This window comes from Lipotes vexillifer, unplaced genomic scaffold (assembly GCF_000442215.2).
Source record: "Lipotes vexillifer unplaced genomic scaffold, Lipotes_vexillifer_v1.1 scaffold644, whole genome shotgun sequence".
In the NCBI taxonomy this organism is placed as follows: Eukaryota; Metazoa; Chordata; class Mammalia; order Artiodactyla; family Lipotidae; genus Lipotes; species Lipotes vexillifer.
The window spans coordinates 3489034-3508601 of NW_006783288.1; the positions used below are offsets into that span (position 1 = coordinate 3489034).

General features: G+C 43.5%; 1 protein-coding gene across 1 annotated transcript in view; it reads right to left on the reverse strand.

Annotated features, from left to right (window-relative positions):
* Positions 1–19568, reverse strand: part of MOB3B (MOB kinase activator 3B) — a 206665-nt gene that overhangs the window by 112626 nt on the left and 74471 nt on the right. Inside the window, exon 2 of the mRNA XM_007455919.1 lies at positions 12596–13212. Coding sequence (XP_007455981.1) covers positions 12596–13013 — 418 coding nt within the window. The 5' untranslated portion in view covers positions 13014–13212. The remainder of the gene's footprint in view (positions 1–12595; positions 13213–19568) is intronic.

Below are 19568 nucleotides of genomic sequence, written 5' to 3' on the forward strand. Positions count from 1 at the left end.
GAAAAAACACAGCGGAGTCAGAAAGACTTGCTACAGGTCTTTATAAGCTATGTGACCCGGGCCTCTCTGAGACTCAGTTTCCTCCTTTGGAAAAGAGGTAGAAAACACCTTTCTAAAGTGGTTGTAATGCATCTAACATATTATAGATACTCAGTAAATGGTAGACATCATTATTACATCAACTGCATAATATCAAAGCAGGATACGATATAATTTGCTCAGAAAGGCAGGTATGAGATTTACCTCTGACAATCAACAATAAAAACACATTTCATTTGGCCTAAGATGTTGTATAAACCCCATTCAAATACTAGTCTGTCCACAGAGGGTAATTATATCTGTCAATTGGGGGTTGAAGCAATGTGGCCATGTCCATCTAAAGCTGACGGGTGGTCATTTCCATCAGTGTCCCTTGTCATGGCGTTCAGTTAATGCTGAATTCAATTATTCACGCTGATGGAAAGAGCAGAATCACAGATAATCCAAAAGAGCAACTACTGTCTAAATCATTCATTTGCTTTCTTTTTCATAACAGCTACCTTACATTATTACTTAGATCTTGGCTAATGTCAGAATTCTATAAGAATATGTATCAGGTGATGGTGAAAAGAAACTCATAACCTCTCTCACCCAGATAGAAAACTCTCCTTAACTTAAATCGTACTGCATAAAATTTGCAGGGTAACTGGTGGTGGTCTACCACCTTGTGTTGTATAGCACAATAATTATATCACAGCAATTCCACTGAAATTTTAAAATACTACCTATGTACACATCAAGGACCACGAGTTAAGTCTAGTCTAGTCTGAACTAGCTCATTACGTTAGTGTGGACACAGTGTTAAGGAAATCAGAGGGTGCGTTTTTGTTTCAGAGACTAATTACCATCTTTCTTTTGGTGGTCCTACAAAAGTCTGTGACAGGGCGCCTGCATGACTCTGAACACTAAGGTGAAAAGCCATCAGTACTGCTGGGTAAATGCCACAAAGCATGTGTCCTACTGATCAATGCGCCCTAAGAACCATCTTGTCTAACTGTCTTATACTATCACAATGTCACCAATGATACAATCATGATACAATGCTGTACAAGGGACACTGTGAAACCCTCAATGCAATCTTAATTTGTGTTCATTCAACCAAAATCATCAAATGCCTACTAGGTGCGAAGGACTGGCCTCCTCATTGCTTTATCTACAACAGTGGTTCTCAAAGGATTGTATGCATCCCTGGGGGTCCTTTCATAGGTACACAAAGTCCTCCCCTTCCCAACTACATATCTGTGCAAAGCTGGACTTGAACCATAGATTGAAATGCAGAAGCAGATAAGAGGGTCCAATTGTTTTCTATGAACTTAGACGTTAAAGAGATTTGCAGGGACTTCCCCGGCGGCGCAGTGGTTAAGAATCCACCTGCCAGTGCAGAGGACACGGGTTCGAGCCCTGGTCTGGGAAGATCCCACGTGCTGCGGAGCAACTAAGCCCATATGCCACAACTACTGAGCTCACATGCCACAGCTACTGAAGCCCACGTGCCTAGAGCCTGTGCTCAGCAACAAGAGAAGCCACCATGATGAGAAGCTCTCGCACCACAATGAAGGGCAGTCCCCGCTCACCGCAACTAGAGAAAGCCCGCACGCAGCAACGAAGACCCAACGCAGCCAAAAAAACAAATTAATTTTAAAAATAAATAAATAAAGAGATTTGCAAAAAGTAAAACAATGCCACTCTTCTTACTCATTTTTTTGTTTGTTTGGGGAAACAGCTATTACTCATTAAAATGTTATTTATGATAATATGTGGTGCATTTATTATTTTTTAATGAATTAATCAATATTTTAAAACTTCCCTAGTTTTAATTTCTAATTTGATAACAATCGATAGCTATAACCCACATAAAACAAAAGATCTTTAGAATTTTCAATAATTTTTAAGAGTATGAAGGAGTTCAAAGGCCAAAAAAATTTGAGGTCACTATTATACATCTATCTTACTTAAATCTTACAGCATCCCAATTCCCTTTCCCAACGTTGTCTTTACAGAACTCATCACTACCTAAAATTATTTCATACGTTTATTTGTTATTTATGTGTTTTCTCCATATGCCAGTCATTCACTTATTTGCTCTCAGATCCATTCCCTACATAGGTTTCCCAGGCCCCTTTACCCCGGCAGGAGACCGGAGGAGGGAAGCGACACCCAGGTATTTCTCCCATGGTCCTCCTTGGCCTCCAGCGGTGCTGCATCTTCTCCTTGGTTCCAATTCTGCTGAACAGGCCGTGGTCCCAGCTCCTGCGGCACAGCCCCAGCTCCCAGGTGCTAGTCATCTCCTCCCCTCACTTGGTCTGTCCAATCCTAGGTAGTAGGAACTTGCAGGTCTTTTTTTTTTTTTTTTTTTTTTTTGCAATACGTGGGCCTCTCACTGTCGTGGCCTCTCCCCTTGCCGGACGCGCAAGCTCAGCGGCCATGGCTCCGCGGCATGTGGAATCCTCCCGGACCGGGGCACGAACCCGTATCCCCTGCATCGGCAGGCGGACTCTCAACCACTGCGCCACCAGGGAGGCCCGAACTTGCAGCTCTTGTGATTACACTGGTATCTCACCATCCCACTTTGACATTTCAGCTCTCCCCACACTTTGGGGAGAGGAACTTACCTTAGTTTCTTCATTTGAAAATAGGCAAAATGATAATGTCGACTGGGGCTGCTTTGGGGATTAGAAATAAAATACACACAGGGAATGCCCTCAGAGTCCAGTGGTTAGGAATCGGTGCTTTCACTTCCAGGGCCCAGGTTCAGTCCCTGGTCGGGGAACTAAGATCCTGAAAGCTGCACAGTGTGGCCAAAAAAAAAAAAAAAGAAAGAAAAAGTAAAGAAAAACACATAAAGGACCTCACAGGCTGTTGGGCCCAGAATAGGTAATAAATGTTAGCTAATGTTATTATTATTACTGTACTTTAAACTTTGGAATTACTGCCTGACATAAAATATGGAATCTATTGATTTCAGCGAGGTATTCAGTCTTGATTATTAGCTGGCATTCTAATGGATGTGAAAGATTATTCTTTTTCCAAGATAACTACTGTAATTATGACATGATCAATAGCTTTTCTCAATTTTTATTCCAGCTGGAAAAGAAATTTACAGCAAATACTGCAGGAGAAATTCTCCTATGTCATTAAGCATTACAAACTGCAATAAATCAGTGGTCTTCCCTTTTTATATCACCATGAAAAGTAATAAAGTCCAAATGTATTCAGCACTTAATTCTCTACCAGGAACTCACTAAGAGCCTTGTGTGCATTATGACACTTAATTCTCACAACCTTACAAAGTGGGTATAATTATTAATATCCGTACTTTCCACATGAGGAGACAGGCTCAGAGAGGGTCAGGGCTTCCCAAGGTCCCAAAGCCATGAGAGGAACAGATTTGAACCCAGGCTGATGATGAAACCTTACCTGTATACTATTTTTAGAAAACAAAATAAAGCCATCATAACACAATCCATGTGTTATGACAGTTACTGCTCACAGGGACTTTGGTACATATCATTAACATATTTGCTAACATTTCTTTTCAAAGACACAGAAAGACAGATGCCCTCAGCTGTAGGCTTGCCCCCAGCCCCCACTTCGGGATGGTGAAATATGAATGGTTTATCTGAAGGCTGAAACTGGTAAATCCCCAATGTTCAACAACTTTCTTCCCTCTGTTCCTGGAGGCCATGGTAGGATTCCCTGGCTGGGCCAGGCAACCAAGAAATGTTGAAGGAAGTCACCCACAAGTAATTCTTGGTGGTCCTAAGATGTTGAGGTTCCATTGTACTGCTGCCACACCAGGCATTAGGGCTCTCTCACTTCAACTGGCCCAGAAGCCAGGCAGGAGCCAGCTGTTGCTGGCAGAATGCCGGGGGTGACAGCAGAATGAATGCTTGACTATCAGCTAGAGATTCTCCCTTAATTCCTCACTGCTCTCCAGTCCTAGGATCCCGGACCAGACAATATAGAAACACTGAAAACCTATTGCTTAATTTGAAGAATGTTTCCTTTCCCTGAGAGAGAACTAACAACTTCAGTTCGTCTCTCCATGAAGACAAACACTTTAACTTCCAAAGGCCTGCTCTAAAGATCAATTAGACATATCACTAAGGAGGTATTCACACACTAAAAGGATTCTTTGCCAAGCTTTCTTTAAAATTCTCTGAGAAATGAAAATATCAGCCAAATGACAGAAATTCAACTGCCTCACAATTTTCAGGAATTTTCTGTTCTGTAATATGAACTATACAGCATGAGTCAATCAGTTTACACTTACATAGTAGTAATTAGTTCACCATGTGTCTACTTGATGCAGAGCGTTATGCTGGGTGCTGCACCCTGTAGCAGAAACAAGAAGGTGGGATTGGCTTTGTGCAGGCCTCATATGCTATTCATGTGAACATCTTCTCAAGTTCCATCGGGGACCCACCTGGTTCCAGCCGTCAGGGCCAAGCTAAACATCCCATGAATGTTTACTATTTCTTCTAAAGGTTCCATAAGATATAGCAGAAGATGAAGGGTATGTGAATCGACTCCACAGCCAAATACTTGAAAGAAGTATGGATTTTCATCCTACCTTTTCTCCTTTCTTACCTTAATTCACCTGACAAGTCTAATTCATCACACTGATACCATGTGATATTGAGGGGATAACATCGAAAGCATACCTAGTCTATGTCTCAACACTGTGCTAAGTATTTTAAATGTAGCACCTTATTTAATTATCTCAACAGTCCTATGAAGTAGATCCTTTTATATGCATTGTACAGATGAGGAAACAAGCCCAGAGAGTGAAAATTTTCCACTAAAAGTTGATAACTGGGATTCAAACTCAGGTCTAACAGAGACTAATGCTTTTGTTCCCTTTTTACCAACACCCCACCTTCCCAAACTGGCTCATCTTCCCACAGCATCCGTTTCACCAGAAGACTTAAGAGAAAGACATGATTACATGAAGGAAAACATGGATAGAATTATCATTTAGAAAATGAATTTAGCATGAGTTTTTTTAAGATGAAACACCAAAACGTTCTTATATGCAGAGGCCTTAACAGATACTACGTGTCCTGAAACCTACAAGCTTGAGAGTGAGTCTCAAGCTTTTCTTTTAAAAGAAAAGCTTGAGACTCACTCTCCACACATGGAGATCTAGGGCAGGACAAAAACTCAACCTCTCTTCAAAATGACACTGTTTAAGGGTAGCTTCTCTATCTAGAGGGGAGGCAGAGACTGGTGGGGAGGGCAGAGAGAGAAGGCCTCTGATGTCAGGGCCCTGGTGATACGCCCTACTCAGATAAACAAAAACCTGTGCTCTTTAAATGTCAGCTGGCACGTCAGTGATAATCCAGCGTGCTCTTGGGCATCTCATCCTCACTTCAAGTGGCTTATGCAACTGTTCCTTCCAACTCCATGTCTGTTCTGGGCAAGAGTTCTGGTTAACTCATTTTTCTCCATCCCACTGCAGTTCCGGATGCATTGCCACATCCCCTAAGGCTTAGGTGCTGAGCTGGCTTGCCTATCCACGCAGCACTGACCTCCACAAGGCAGCCTTCGTCGACTAAGGTAGGGCACCATGTCCACAAGCACCAACCGAGAGAAAGCAGCATATACCCCCCAACCCCCATGACAGCCTTTATGTTTCATCTCTGTTTTCCACTGAGTATCATATAGCCCAGTTCCCTTCCCAGCTGATGCTGAGATGTAACGACTTGTCATTTGAGATATGGCTCATTAAAATTACACAGCACGAGTAATGGAGACCTCAGTGCAGGTGGGGACAGCAGGTAACTAGCCTTAACTTACAGGGCAGTCTCTAGGCGCTCTGGGCTCCCCTCTCCACTCTTTTTCTCTGCTGCTTCTTAGCACACTGGTGGCCCTCACCATTTTCCAGAGGTATCTCTTGGGATTTGTTGAGTGGGGTGGTTATTTACCACTGTTCTTATTAACTCAGCCACCCCACCAAGTCCCTGCAGTATTGGGTTAACAAGGTGGAAGCAGGGAACTGTGTCCCTCCACAAGACCATCAATTCGCCGGCAGCCAGCGGGGGTGAGGAAGAGTGGAATCAGCTGTTTCTGCGTGGTTTCCATGAACAGACAACTGAATAAGCTAGGGTAGCATCAGAATCTAGAGAAGGCAAGTGCTTACCGCGAGCAGAACTTTAAGAGTTCCCATCAGTAAGGACCCAGTACGGTTTGCATCGGATGCACCGCCCTGTCTGTTTTCACATCCTTCCCTGTGAATGCTGCGTTTATCGTAGGACATTTCCTAAAGAGGATTTAACATGTGATGAAACAGGTAGGGGTAAGTCAAGGGTGATATTGATGCTGGGCTAAGAACATCACAGACACGAGATGTTGGAGTAGCTGAGAGCACAGGCTGTAGAGTTGGGCTACTTTGGGTCTGAACCCTAGCTCTGCCTGTGTGACCCTGTGCAAGTTACTTCATCTTTTTCATCTGCGAAATGGACCTCATAATAACCGCCCTACGGGGTTATTTTACAGATTAAACGATATGATGCAGGTAAAGCGTGGAGGGTAGTATGTATTCAGAAAACTGTAACTTTATTATGATGCCTTCCCAACGAGTAAATTCTTAGGGAGCCGGTTTATCAGATCCCAAAGGCAAAACATGTTTCCAGAGTCTTAGAAAAACTTGCCAGTTCAAAAGGCAATCTTGGAGGCTTCATTCCTGGGCACTGAGAACTATTTCCCCATCCTCTTGAGAGGTCAAATCCAGGGCAGCTCACCCAGCACTGATTTTAATGAATGGCTTGTGCCAGATGTGACTAGTAAGCTATCTCCCCTCTTCCCCAGCTAACCTGCACCCAGTCTCTGCTGAGGTTTGCCTGACTGACACTGGACGTCAGCACGTTCAGTACTCAGTATTCTGAAAACCAAGCAAAACGATCCTTCCTAGTAGCTTTCTGTCTAAAGGGTTAAGTGTTCATCCCTGACACCAGGAGTTGGTCTAACTCCTAGAGAAACACTGAAATTTCCCAAAGTCTTGGAAGGTATTTATGACCCCCATCAGAGAGCAATCCAGCAACGATTTTTTAAAAATCATGTTGATTCTCTTACAATGTGTCTTGCTTTTTTCTGGGGATACTGTTCAGAAATCATCTAGTGGGCTCCAAGAGTTCTGGCTGACAGTTAAGTAGAAACGTATGCAGAGAGAGAGGCAGCTGACACACATTTGTTTTTTAGCACCTCTTATAGGGGCTTATGGCTCTGGGCTGGGTGTTTTTACTCACACTGCCTCATTTAATCTTTACAACAGTCCTGTGAGATCAGAATCTTTACATAGAGAAACGCAAGCTCAGAGGTTACGTGTTTACCAATGTCACACAGCATCTTGTAATAGCAGAGCTAGTCTCTGTCTACAAGCCCAGGGCTAGTCCTACCACACTGTAAATATATTTTGTTGACATACATGCTGTCTTACCAGTGTTACATAGATTTATATAAAAATAAAAAACCAGGAGGGAGACAATAGAAAAAAAAAAAGTTAAAATGTAAAGGCTAATTATAAACTCGGTTCCCCAACATCCCATGTCTGAAAAGCTCATCCCTATGGACATTTTTATAGCCTTATGTTTCCTGCCACAATATTTTGAGAGGATGAAACTCAGCTGTAGTCTCATGGACACACTCCTCAGGCATTTCAGGGGTGATTATTTAAAATAGGGGAAGGGCTTCCCTGGTGGCCCAGTGGTTAAGAATCTGCCTGCCAATGAAGGGGACAAGGGTTCAAGCCCTGGTCCGGGAAGATCCTACATGCTGCAGAGCAACTAAGCCCGTGCACCACAACTACTGAGCCTGTACTCTAGAGCCCGTGAGCCACAACTACTGAAGCCCACGTGCCACAACTACTGAAGCCCACGCCCCTAGAGCCCGTGCTCACAAGAGAAGCCACCGCAATGAGAAGTGTGCGTACCGCAACGAAGAGTAGCCCCCGCTCACCGCAACTAGAGAAAGCCCGCGTACAGCAACGAAGACCCAATGCAGCCAAAAATAAATAAATTTATTTTTAAAAAGAATCTTATTTAAAAAAAAAATAAAATAGGGACAAACAGAAACAAAGAAAAGAATCAGTTCTTTAAAATTTATACCGAAAATCAGCTTTTCTGAATTTTTTCCCACCCTAGACAACCTCCTAAAACCATGATTGAGAAGGCTTTCACCATGTGAAGGAAATTTGCAGAATAATGATTCATGCTATAAATGGTAGTGGGTGACAAGGGCATAGATTTTTGGCCACTCGAGCTCAAACCCTGACTTCTAAATGACTGATTAGCTGTACAACCTTGGGAAACCCTTTGCTTGTTTAAATGTCAGCTTCCTAACTGGTAAAATGGCATATTTAATTCATTCAGTTATTATAAGAATTAAGAAAGATTAGCAGTAGCAAGTATAGTGCCTGGCACTTAGCAAACTCTATACATGTGAGTTCCCTCCTGGCTTCTCTCCCTTCCTTTGCTTCCTCTGCTTGCTCTCCCCTTCCCTGACACCCATTTATTCTAAAACCATAGAGGTAGGTGAGATCATGTCATTATTTTTTAAATTCCTCCTGCTCAAAGACTTTTTAAAAACATGAGTTGGAGGAGCGCTAAGTTTTCCACTCCTTTTTTTCTGAGTGTCAGATGTGAGATTTAAGTCCTATTATATAACAGAAAAACAGGGAACCCGGGGGCTAGAACACAAAAATTATTGTAATTAGACAGGCAATGGGATTTGAAAAAGTGGGTGTCTGTGCTTTCTATTTTTCAAAAGTTACCTCTAAAAGTGGCTAAAGAGATACAATCAAAGAGGAGGTGGCCCTTGCTTCTGAAGTTACTGCTGTCTTGGGAGATTTTGCAGGAACATCTGTTGGCTTTTTAACAAAGGAAGCTGGGAAGGATCAAGGGAGACTGGACAAGACTCTGGTTCACGAGGGAGTCACATCTGTTTGGTATTCTCCCAACTGAGAAGGCTCGACTTCTGAAATAGCCCGGGTATCCGAGTTAAACCAGAATCCAGAAACAGATGAAAGCTTTTCTTTCCTCCATGTTTCAATGGTAGAGATCAACAGCTGTTTATATCCTTTAATACCTAACTAAGGGTGAAGCCTTCACATCTGTCTGTATTTTCCGGTTCTAGTTCCTCGGATCACAGTGGGGAGGAGGGGAAGTTTCAAACCCTCCCAATTCCCAGGCAAGAAGACAGAAATATGCCCAGGATTCAAAGCCGTAATGTGAAGCAGAACTCCCAGATTTCTCATCCACCCAGGGTCTGCTGTTGGCTGGGAATTCCTCTTTTACTTTATCCTGACAGACATCTTGATCATTTCCATGATAATGACTCATGGCAGCACCAAGATCAAAAAGAAAGAAAGGAGGCTGGAATCAGGGGAAGAAGAGAAGGAAATGAATTCTCATAGAGAAAGTGGCTCCTAAAAGGCAAGTTCTTGCAAAGACAGCAAGAGTATTGTCTGAGGACAAATAGCAGAGGTGAGAAGGATACTAATGAAGACCCTCAGGGTGATGGTGGATGGTGGTGGTTTTTACTGACCCCTAACATTTTAACCTTGGAAAAGTTAAACAGACAAAATTAAACCCTGTGGGGCTTCCCTGGTGGCGCAGTGGATGAGAGTCCGCCTGCCGATGCAGGGGACACGGGTTCGTGCCCCGGCCCGGGAAGATCCCACATGCCGTGGAGCGGCTGGGCCCGTGAGCCATGGCCGCTGAGCCTGCACGTCCAGAGCCTGTGCTCCACAATGGGAGAGGCCACAACGGTGAGAGGCCCGTGTACCGCAAAAAAAAAAAAAAAAAAAATTAAACCCTGTGGAAGGCAAGGTACGGGAAATACCCAGGAATGGTGATAAAGAGATTCAGAGACATTTGTTTAACTTCACACTTTGATCACCAGTACCATACACATGCTGGAACTCTATGAAGATTATTTTTCCTTCCATCCATCCATCCATCCATCCATCCATCCAACAACTTATAAGGCACCAGGACTGGACTTAGTGCTGGGATATTCAAATGCTAAGACATATTCTTAACTTGAAGGGACTTATATTCTAAAAGATGACAGTCTTCACAGAGGAGATGGTATAAAGTTCATTTAAAAAAAAAATTTTGGGGTCACACCACACAGCATGTGGGATCTTAGTTCCCTAACCAGGGATCGAACTCGCGCCTCCTGCATTGGAAGACGGAGGAGTCTTAACCACTGGACCACCAGGGAAGTCTGAGATGGTATAAAGGATGCATAAGAATTCACTAGAGGGGATTCCAAAGGAGAGAATGACATGGATAAAACCAGAGAGGTAAGAAACAAACCTGTTCCCGGGGAGGATGAAAAGCATTCTGGGTGGTTACAGTAAACAAGAGGGGTGGGAGGAGCTTACCAAAAGTACAGATTCCTAGGCCTCACCTAAGAGATTCTGATTTAGTTGTTGAGGGGGAGGACCAAGGAATCTGCATTTTGAGAAGGTCCGAGTAATTCTGATACAAAGAAAAGTTTGACAACTCCATATAGATGAACATTTCCCAAAAGATGCTAATAGTGTTCCATTAAAAAAAAAAAAAAGAAGGTACCAGGCTCAAATTAGGATACACTACTTACTAACACATTGTTTTCTTGGAGATGTATAATGCACATTAGTATATTTAAAGTCCTGCAGTAAAGAAATCAATTTCACTCCGCATTTCCCAAACTTATTTTTCCATGGGAGAAAAAAAAAAAAAATCACAGTGCACCTATTAAGAGCTCCCAAAGCACTTTTGTACTGTACAGCACACATTGGGAAGAGCTGAAATAGAGGGCTCTGATCAGGTGAGTGTTCCCCAAGCACACCGAATGGCCAAGGAAACCATCTAGAAAAAGAAAGCAAAGTCAATCGCTCTGGGGGATCTGGCGGCATCCAGTGATTTCCTCCAAGCAAAGTCTGAAATCACCTATGATGTTCTATTTTCCAGGGAGATGGCCAGAAGCTTCCTCACTCTTAAGTAACACACCAGGCTCTGTGATGTTATTTCTGGTCAGCAACTCTATGTGGTAACCACAACTGCCAGAGAGAACAGAAGTGCCCAGAAGTGCCCAGAGTTCAAAGCATCAAAGAAACATAAGGGGAAGGGCAGCAAGGAGGGATCCTTGCCCACATTTATTTACCTTTACTGCTGTCGTATGTTCTGCAGAGGCATTGGTAGTTGCTTGTAATGCTTTTGGAAAAGACAAATTCCTCCCAGCTCCAAAAGAAGCCTCTGACAGTCAATGAAAGTGCAAAAAGACATGAACCTAGGAAACTGCTACTCCTCCAAGGCGCCAATTATACAGCCAGGGGAGTTTCTGAAACCTTCCTTCTACCTCATATGCTGGTGAGCCAACCAAGGGGGGTTGTGCTGCCATACACCCCACTTCCTGCCCTAACAAGGGACAGCAGAGAGAAAGTATGTGAGGAAACTGGACAAGTCAACACGAGGATTCTGAGCAGATTGGTTTGTGTGCTGAATGTTTCAAGATGGACATACTGCCCTAATCAATTTATATACATTTTTGTTTTCTGGTATAAACATAATTACTTCCATACACCCCATTTCAACTTTCCATATGCCACATGGGGACACACGTGCCCCATCTAAAGGTGATTTCAGCAATGTGTTTCAAATGCTTTTTTTTTTTTTTAATACCCCAACTATCTCAGAGCTTTTCAATAATATTTTCCAGCAGCATAAGTATTTTTTCAACCATTCCACAAATAGTGCCTGAGTGCCTAAAAGGTTCCAGGGCACCATGCTAGGTATCACAGGTACAACAGTGCAAAGAAGACAATGCTCATCCTTATTGAACCTAAGGCCCTAGAAACGGAATTCTGAATTCAACCTGCCAGGCATGCAGATTAACTGATCAGCAGCATAAAGAAATATAAGAGATAGGAAAGGTCTGATCTCTCCCCTTGAAGAATTTTATGGCTCAGAGCACAAAGCAAACAGAAGCATTTGCATTTCAGGTGTCCGGGTTGGTCTAGCAGCTACACAAGGGTCCAGAGTTAATAGTACAGACTGAAATTAATACCTATGATCAGGAGAGGGGAGAAAAGAATGCCAGGATCTTATTTCTTCAAAATGCCAACTGCCTGTTTGCTTGATTCCCAAACAAATTCACGGATTCTCACACTGGGATTTCTTACCCTGAGAGACGAGTACCAATAATTGCACCAGAGTTAATGTAACTAACTAGTTAATTAGCTCCAAATTAAAAATTTTACCAGGAGCTCTGGGTGGGTTTGGAGTCTAATCCTAAGGAAGCCAATAAGATCAAATCCAACTTTTCATCAAGCCAGTGTTTCCCACTCTTTAGGTCTACAAAATAATTCTAAGTGGTCTACAAATGATTTTTTTTTTTCAATAAGGTCCTTAGATCCGGAAAAAGAAATTGCTGCTATGTGAGTGATGGAATTTAGGGAAACACTGATATAGGTGCTATCCGGCATTCAAAGGCAGTCCCAGAAGAAACCCCTGCAAACTTTCCAAGTTTGGGTGGGAAGTGACAAACAGGAAGCTGGCCATGGACTTACCCACACACGTTGGAAATATGTCCTCATTGTTGATCTGGACTTCAATCCAATCCATGAGAAGGTTCATGTACTGGGGGGCTGGCAGTGCAGTCGGCTTCTTGTACTTGAGGTCATCCTGCCACCGATACTCGTATTTGGGGCCCCCTGACATCACAGGGCAGGTCCGCTCAGTGCAGAACTCACAGATGGTACCGTAGATGAGGTTGATCCGATTGAAGAAGTCCACCACGTGCACCGCCACCCAGTCGTTCTGGTCCTCCCCGCTGGGCAGCTGCACAGCTGCCCTCAGGTCCACGCCTGAGTTGAGGGATGCCTGAGCCCGTTTGTGGAGTTCGAACCTCTGCGTGCCAGGTTCAAATTTCCTCTTCGGCCGGAAGGTCTTGTCCTTGTTGAACACCTGCTTCAAGGCTATGGACATGGTCTTCTCCTTCTCTTCCTTCCCCCTGCAGGAAGCAAAAGGGCAACTGGGACTTTTCAATGAGAGATCACAACCCAACAGGGTTTTCCACTGCCAGCCCTCTGGCCCCAGGCTTGCGGTCTGCAGCTTTCAATCTCTTTTTAGACAGCCCCTTCCATCTTCCTCTTGAATGATTTCCAGGGGAACCTCATGTTTCTTCCTAAAGGCAGGAGAGAAAAGGGTCTCATTAGTGTCCCGTTTGCATTTAAGAAATGACAAAGGCTTAGACCTGACTTCCATCTCACTTCTGCCTGTGCCCACTTCCATCCAGGTATAAGGACATGGAAGTTAAGCCAAACCCCTGAGAATCTGGATTGGTGATCAAATCATATGACCAAATAGCCAAAGGAGGAAAAGTATCACACCCTTTTTCTTCATGGCCTTGATCAAATCTCTGGAACTTTTCCCTGTCTGATCATAGTTTCAATGGGCTGCTCCAAGGTGTTAAGGATGAGCATGTTAGTCAATGACACATCCCCATATGCTCCTTTTTAGAGCATCTGCCCCACCCTGCCACTTGCCTCTATTGAGTAAGCATAAGGACACTACCCCCATCCTCCTGGATACAGCTGATTGGAGCAGGGGCGGCTATCACACCCAGTGGGCTTCCCCGGGAATTTGGAATCAGGATCCAGCCTTTGTTAGGCATTATCCCTGAGAAGTGATGAAAACTGGGTCTGCCTGACGCTATTTGCAATAGCCAAGACATGGAGACATGGAAACAACCTAAATGTCTATCGACAGGTGAATGGTTAAAGAAAATGTGATCTATACATATACACATATATACAATGGAATACTACTCAGCCATAAAAAAGAATGAAATGATGCCATTTGCAGCAACACGGATGGACCTGGAGTTTATTGTACCAACTGAAGTCAGTCAGAGAAAGACAAATACCATATGATATCACTTATATGTGGAATCTAAAATATGACACAAATGAACTTACTTACAAAACAGAAACAGACTCACAGACATAGACAGCAGACATGTGGTTGCCAAGGGGGAGGAGGAATGGGATTGGGAGTTTGGGATTAACAAATGCAAACTATTATATATGTATAACTGAATCACTTTGCTGTACACCAGAAACTAATACAACATTGTAAATCAATGATACTTAAACAAATTTTTTACCAAGTTGGGTCTGCTTGAGGCTTATTTGGACCATGTGTAGTACAGTTGAGAAAGCTGGTCTGCAGAGAGGGGAGGGAGGAAAGGGGGAGGGGTTGAGGAGAAAAGGAGGAAGAAGTGAAGGAGGAAGAGGAGAGAAAGAAAGATGCCATGTGCACAGACAGAGAAACAGAGACAAGGGCACAAGTGACCACAGGCAGAGGAAGACAAGAGAAAGAGAGACAGTGGGGAGAGAGTAGCTTCTCTTGTTCTTGATAGCCTCATAGGAACTGGTTCCATTTCCTCTTGAAGCCTAGTTGTGTTTCCAACCCTTGGGACACATACATTTTTCTTGAATTAGTCAAATATCTCATTTTACTCCAGCTAACTTGAGTGGGTTCTTTCTAAGAACCCCTAACTATGACAGTACTTATCACCCTTACAACATGCCATCCTTTACATCCTAAATAGTGCTTTAAGGCACTATCTGATAAAACTTTCTGTGATAACGCAAATGTTCTGTATCTTTTTTGTCCAGTATGGTACCCACTAGCCACATGTGGCTACTGAGCACTTAAAGGGTAGCTAGTGTGACTGAGAAACTGAATTTTTCATTTTATTTCATTCAAATTAATTAAATAATTGATTGACTTAATTAAATTAATTCTCTTCTCCATCACCTCATTTGACCCTTTTCAAATTCTGGTGTGATTTATAGCAGATTTAGAATAGGTGTAGTAGATTTGCAGTAGGTATCATTATCCCTGGGTCTCCAAGAGATAAAATTACTTGCTGAACAAGGTCCCATAGTGAGTAGGGACACGGCTAGGATCGAAATTCACTTTTTGATTGCTAGCAAATGCTCTTCCCACGTAGCCTTACATTCTAAAAAGTGATGCTCTTCAACCTGTCCCTCCTGCTGGTTCATGAAGCCCCTTTACCTACAGCTTCCGTCCACGTATTCCCCAAAGACCATAAGTATCGACTGGCTGGAAGTGAAGACGATGGCCTGTGGCCTGGAAACAGAGAGGAGATCACTGATCCATTCATGGGTCAAACCCTAGCAAAATGAGCCAACAGCTGTGGCCAGAGTCAGAAGAGTCCATCATGGCATCAGTTAAAACGGACTTGAAGCAGGATCCAGTGATCCACTCCTCTGCTACGCCACACTCAGACACGGCTCAGTGATGCATTCAACCTTAAGTTATTCCGGCAAAACAAAAACAAAAACCATCTAAGACATTCCGACTGCCTCTCACAGGCTCTGCGCTTCACTCAGAACGGCTGATCGTTCAGCTGAATGCCTCTTCTGGCCACTCCCTGCAGCCTCCCTGCAGCCTTGGTCGGCTCACTCCCTCCCTCTTAAGCCCACCCTTCTTCCTATTAGGTTTTCACTGCAGGGCCATATTATCAGTGAGGTGTTCTTGTCCCTCCTCACCTGGCCTCGAGTGTACACACCCTCTCAAAGAGATCGTGCGGAAACGCGGATCATGTGACACCCTGCCTTTGGCTGTCTGTGAAATCACATTCACGGTACTTCAGAATATCACCAGGAAGGTTATCGCCACACAAACTCTGCACACTGTAGCAATCTCTTCCTCAAAAGAATACCACCCCAGGGGCTTCCCTGGTGGCGCAGTGGTTGACAGTCCGCCTGCCGACGCAGGGGACGCGGGTTCGTGCCCCGGTCCGGGAGGATCCCACATGCCGCGGAGCGGCTGGGCCCGTGGGCCATGGCCGCTGAGCCTGCGCGTCCGGAGCCCGTGCTCCGCAACGGGAGAGGCCACAACAGTGAGAGGCCCTGCCATCCCAAAGGCTTAGCCTGCCTGAAAAGAGACTTAAGAAAGCCGAGGGCCTTCAAAGAGCATTTCCAAAATAAAAATATGAGCTAGAGGTTGGGAAGATAGGGAAAGGAGGACGAGAACGTTTATTTTCTCTTAAAATAGACAAGTCCCTCTGTATCGCAAATGCTTAATTGCTGACAGTAAAGCAGCAACAACCCAACAGCCACCCCCTCATGTCTCCAGTAAATAAGACTTGCTGTTCTGTTATTCTGATAATGAGGATACCATCAATGAATTCCCACGGTCCTCAGAGCAATCTCATCACCTTACATGACCCTCGTTACCACTAATTCTGCTGTTTCCCCAGGGCCTGGCGTGTCTGGGTGCACGGACACCAATGTGGAAACCTTCCTCCGTACCAGTGCCAGGCTCTCATGGACACTACCAAGTCCCTCTGGCACCTCTGTTGAGAGTGAGTGAATGAGACAGATAATCATAGCAAATCCTCCTAATCACAAAATCTGCCAGTGGCTGGTACTCACTAATATTTAAATTTAAAAAAACCTTGTTTGAGGTTTCGGAATTTTTCTTCCAGAGATACTCAGAAAACAAACTTCAAGACATCAATCTCTTGAAATGGATGGGTGTTTATTCAAACTTTTAACCAGCTTTAAAGCCACTCTTCCTTTTTGCTCCAGTGTAACAGGCTTACCTGAGGGAACAGTCATCTTTGTAAGATTATTTCTCAACCAAGTCCCTTAATGTGCTGCTCTTGGCTACCATTTACTAAACTCTACTATGCACCAGAGTTTTACGTATATTATTAACATTTTAATCCTCACTACAACCTTGCATGATGGACGATTTTATGACCGTTTTATATAAAAAGAAATTGAGGCTCAATCATATGAAATAATTTTGCAGAAATCACAAAATTAGTAGATGGTAAGGCTAAGTTTTGAATCCAGACCTCTCCAGTACTGAAATATATACGATTTTTTTCTCACTAAAGTTGCTTTAAAATCTCATGAACATCCTTATGTTTTCAAAGCCCCTTCACAGGTAGATGTCAAAGCTCCTCACAAGCCTACAAAGGAAGCTAGAACAGGTGGTGTTATTATCTGCATTTTACAGATGAGGAAACAGAAACTCCCATCTCCTAATGCTGTTCCAAATGTGTTCATCATTCTAACATGCTCAGACATGTCTCTCCCGGTCAAACTTTTCTGTCTAGAATAAAGTTTTCTGGAGAAGGGATAGGTTGGTCAGTGGGCCCCTGTGTTTAAAGATAATGGCACTCCAGGATGGATAAAAACAAATTCATCACACCACTGAATGACTGAACAGAGGCATCTGTCCGTGTCTTTATCTGAGCGTCAGATGCTCTACTGAGGCAGGTACCCAAAAGAGTTTTGAAGTAAAAAGGCAACAAGAAATCCATCTATATGAGGATATACGTATACATATAGCTGATTCACTTTGTCATACAGCAGAAACTAACACAACATTGTAAAGCAATTCCAATAAAGATGTTTAAAAAAAAAAAAAAAAAGAAATCCATCTAACCTTACTTTCAACCCAGAGCCCCAGCAGGACCCTTGCCCATAACTGACATTGTAGGCTTATTACATGGTTAGAGCAGTGCTTCTCAAATGTGAACATGGGATCTTGTTAAAATGCAGGTTCTGGTCCAGTAGGTCTGGAGTGGCGCCTAAGAGTCTGCAGGCCTAACAAGTTCCCAAGTGATGCCAAATCTATTGGCCCACGGATGACACTTTAAGTATCAAGGCCTGATCTAACTAAGAGAGCTTGCTAGAAATGCAGACTCTCAGGCCTCTCCCCAAACCTAGTAAATCTGAGGCTGAATTTCAACAAAATCTCAGAAGTATACGCTTTAAGGAGTACTGGGTTAGTGGGCTGCCCTACTAGCTGGGAAAGGGGATGACTAAATAAACTTCCGTTTGTTGTTTTGTCAACAGTTTGCTTCATAAACCTAGTTATCAGCTGAGTGTGCGTGTGTGTGTGTGTGTGTGTGTGTGTGTGTGTATGTGACAAAAACAATGAGAGACTCAGTGTTTTGAATACAACTGCCTTGACAGATAGTGACAATGACCAGGTCTCTTGATCTGCATTGATTTGGATAGCACAGCCCCAGAACCAAGGAGGTTCTCAGCGAAGACCTTGTCATAAATGCCAGATGAACTACGGCTGCTGCTACTGCCATGGAAGCCTCAGTCACAAAAGCTGCTTTGGCTAAATAAAACGTGGGACTAGCAACGACACTGTCGTTATTCTCTTTGTCCAGTCCCCAGAAAGAAAAGAACAAGTCACCAGCTTTGCCCCGTGGCTAAAAACTATAGCAAATTCTATGTTATGAATAACACCCACTACAATGCTGGTCTTAAGAAATGTTTGAAGCTAACTGCTCATTCAACCAATAAACCTTCACTAAAGGGCCAGGCACCAAGGACACAAAGTTAGTTAAAACTTGGGCCCTGCCTTTGAAAAGTCCACAACTTGCTGTCTAGTTTTGAGGTCAGTTCATGGGCTTTTGCTTTTTTAGCTACAAAATTAAATGCCCCAACATGGATCGTGATGGGATTCCTTCACGGTATTACTCAGGTTAGGAATGAAAAAGACAGTGAAGAGAAAAATTCTCTTAAATTTCGAATAAACAGCATAAATTTATGCAAATAAACAGCATAAAATTGACAGGCACTCCATGTGTTCCCCATATTTTCTGCTAAATAGATCAATTATAGCAATAAAACATGTGCACTATAAAAATATGCAGAGAGCATTCAGCTGGGCTGCAAGGGAATGTTGACAAGGTAACTAAGCAACACTGGCAAGAAAAGTTCTTATTTTTCTTTTCCTACTGATGTCTTCTGACTTATTAGTTGAAAAATCAAAGACTCCTCACCAAGGATAAGGAAGAAATGAAACATCTCTCCCATCCACTCCTGAGAGATGCGTCCTCTTTAGCTGTGACCACCTCTAGAGACGTTGGAGGTACAGAAGGGCAGGCAGGACGGAAAGTAGAGGGACCAGAGAGATATTAGTCAGGGAAAGGAGGTTTACTGTCTCCTCTGTGGGATGAACCACTCCTCCTGGCAGCGCAATTCACTACAGGAAGGCCATGAGCAAAATGGGGGCCCCAGAAGGACCCCACATGAGGGAGTCCATGCCATCTTCATTGCTGGGGTCCCAGGAGATAGGATGGTGCCTGGAACAGAGCCGACTTCACTGAATGTTTGCTGAATGAATGAATAAATGACAGTGAATGAAGAACCCTTTGCATCAAAGTGAAACGACAAAAGTGAAACCAAATTGGACCTCCTACCTTTCATTATTTGGGGACTCCACCTCAAACTGTAAGTTCACTGCCTACGCACTGAGGTCAGATATTACCAACTGCTGGGCTGTCCTGAAAAGTCAAGACATCTGTCCAACTTCTCTTTCAAATGGGCTGTTCTTTCCCATGTGTTACCTAAAATTCCAGCTCTTCAGAATTAAAGAATAACTCACCTGATTTATTATCTTCCCACTATTTTTTTCTCTTTATGGCTACAATAGTCCATGGAACCCTCCTCTCACACTCCAAATATTGAATAA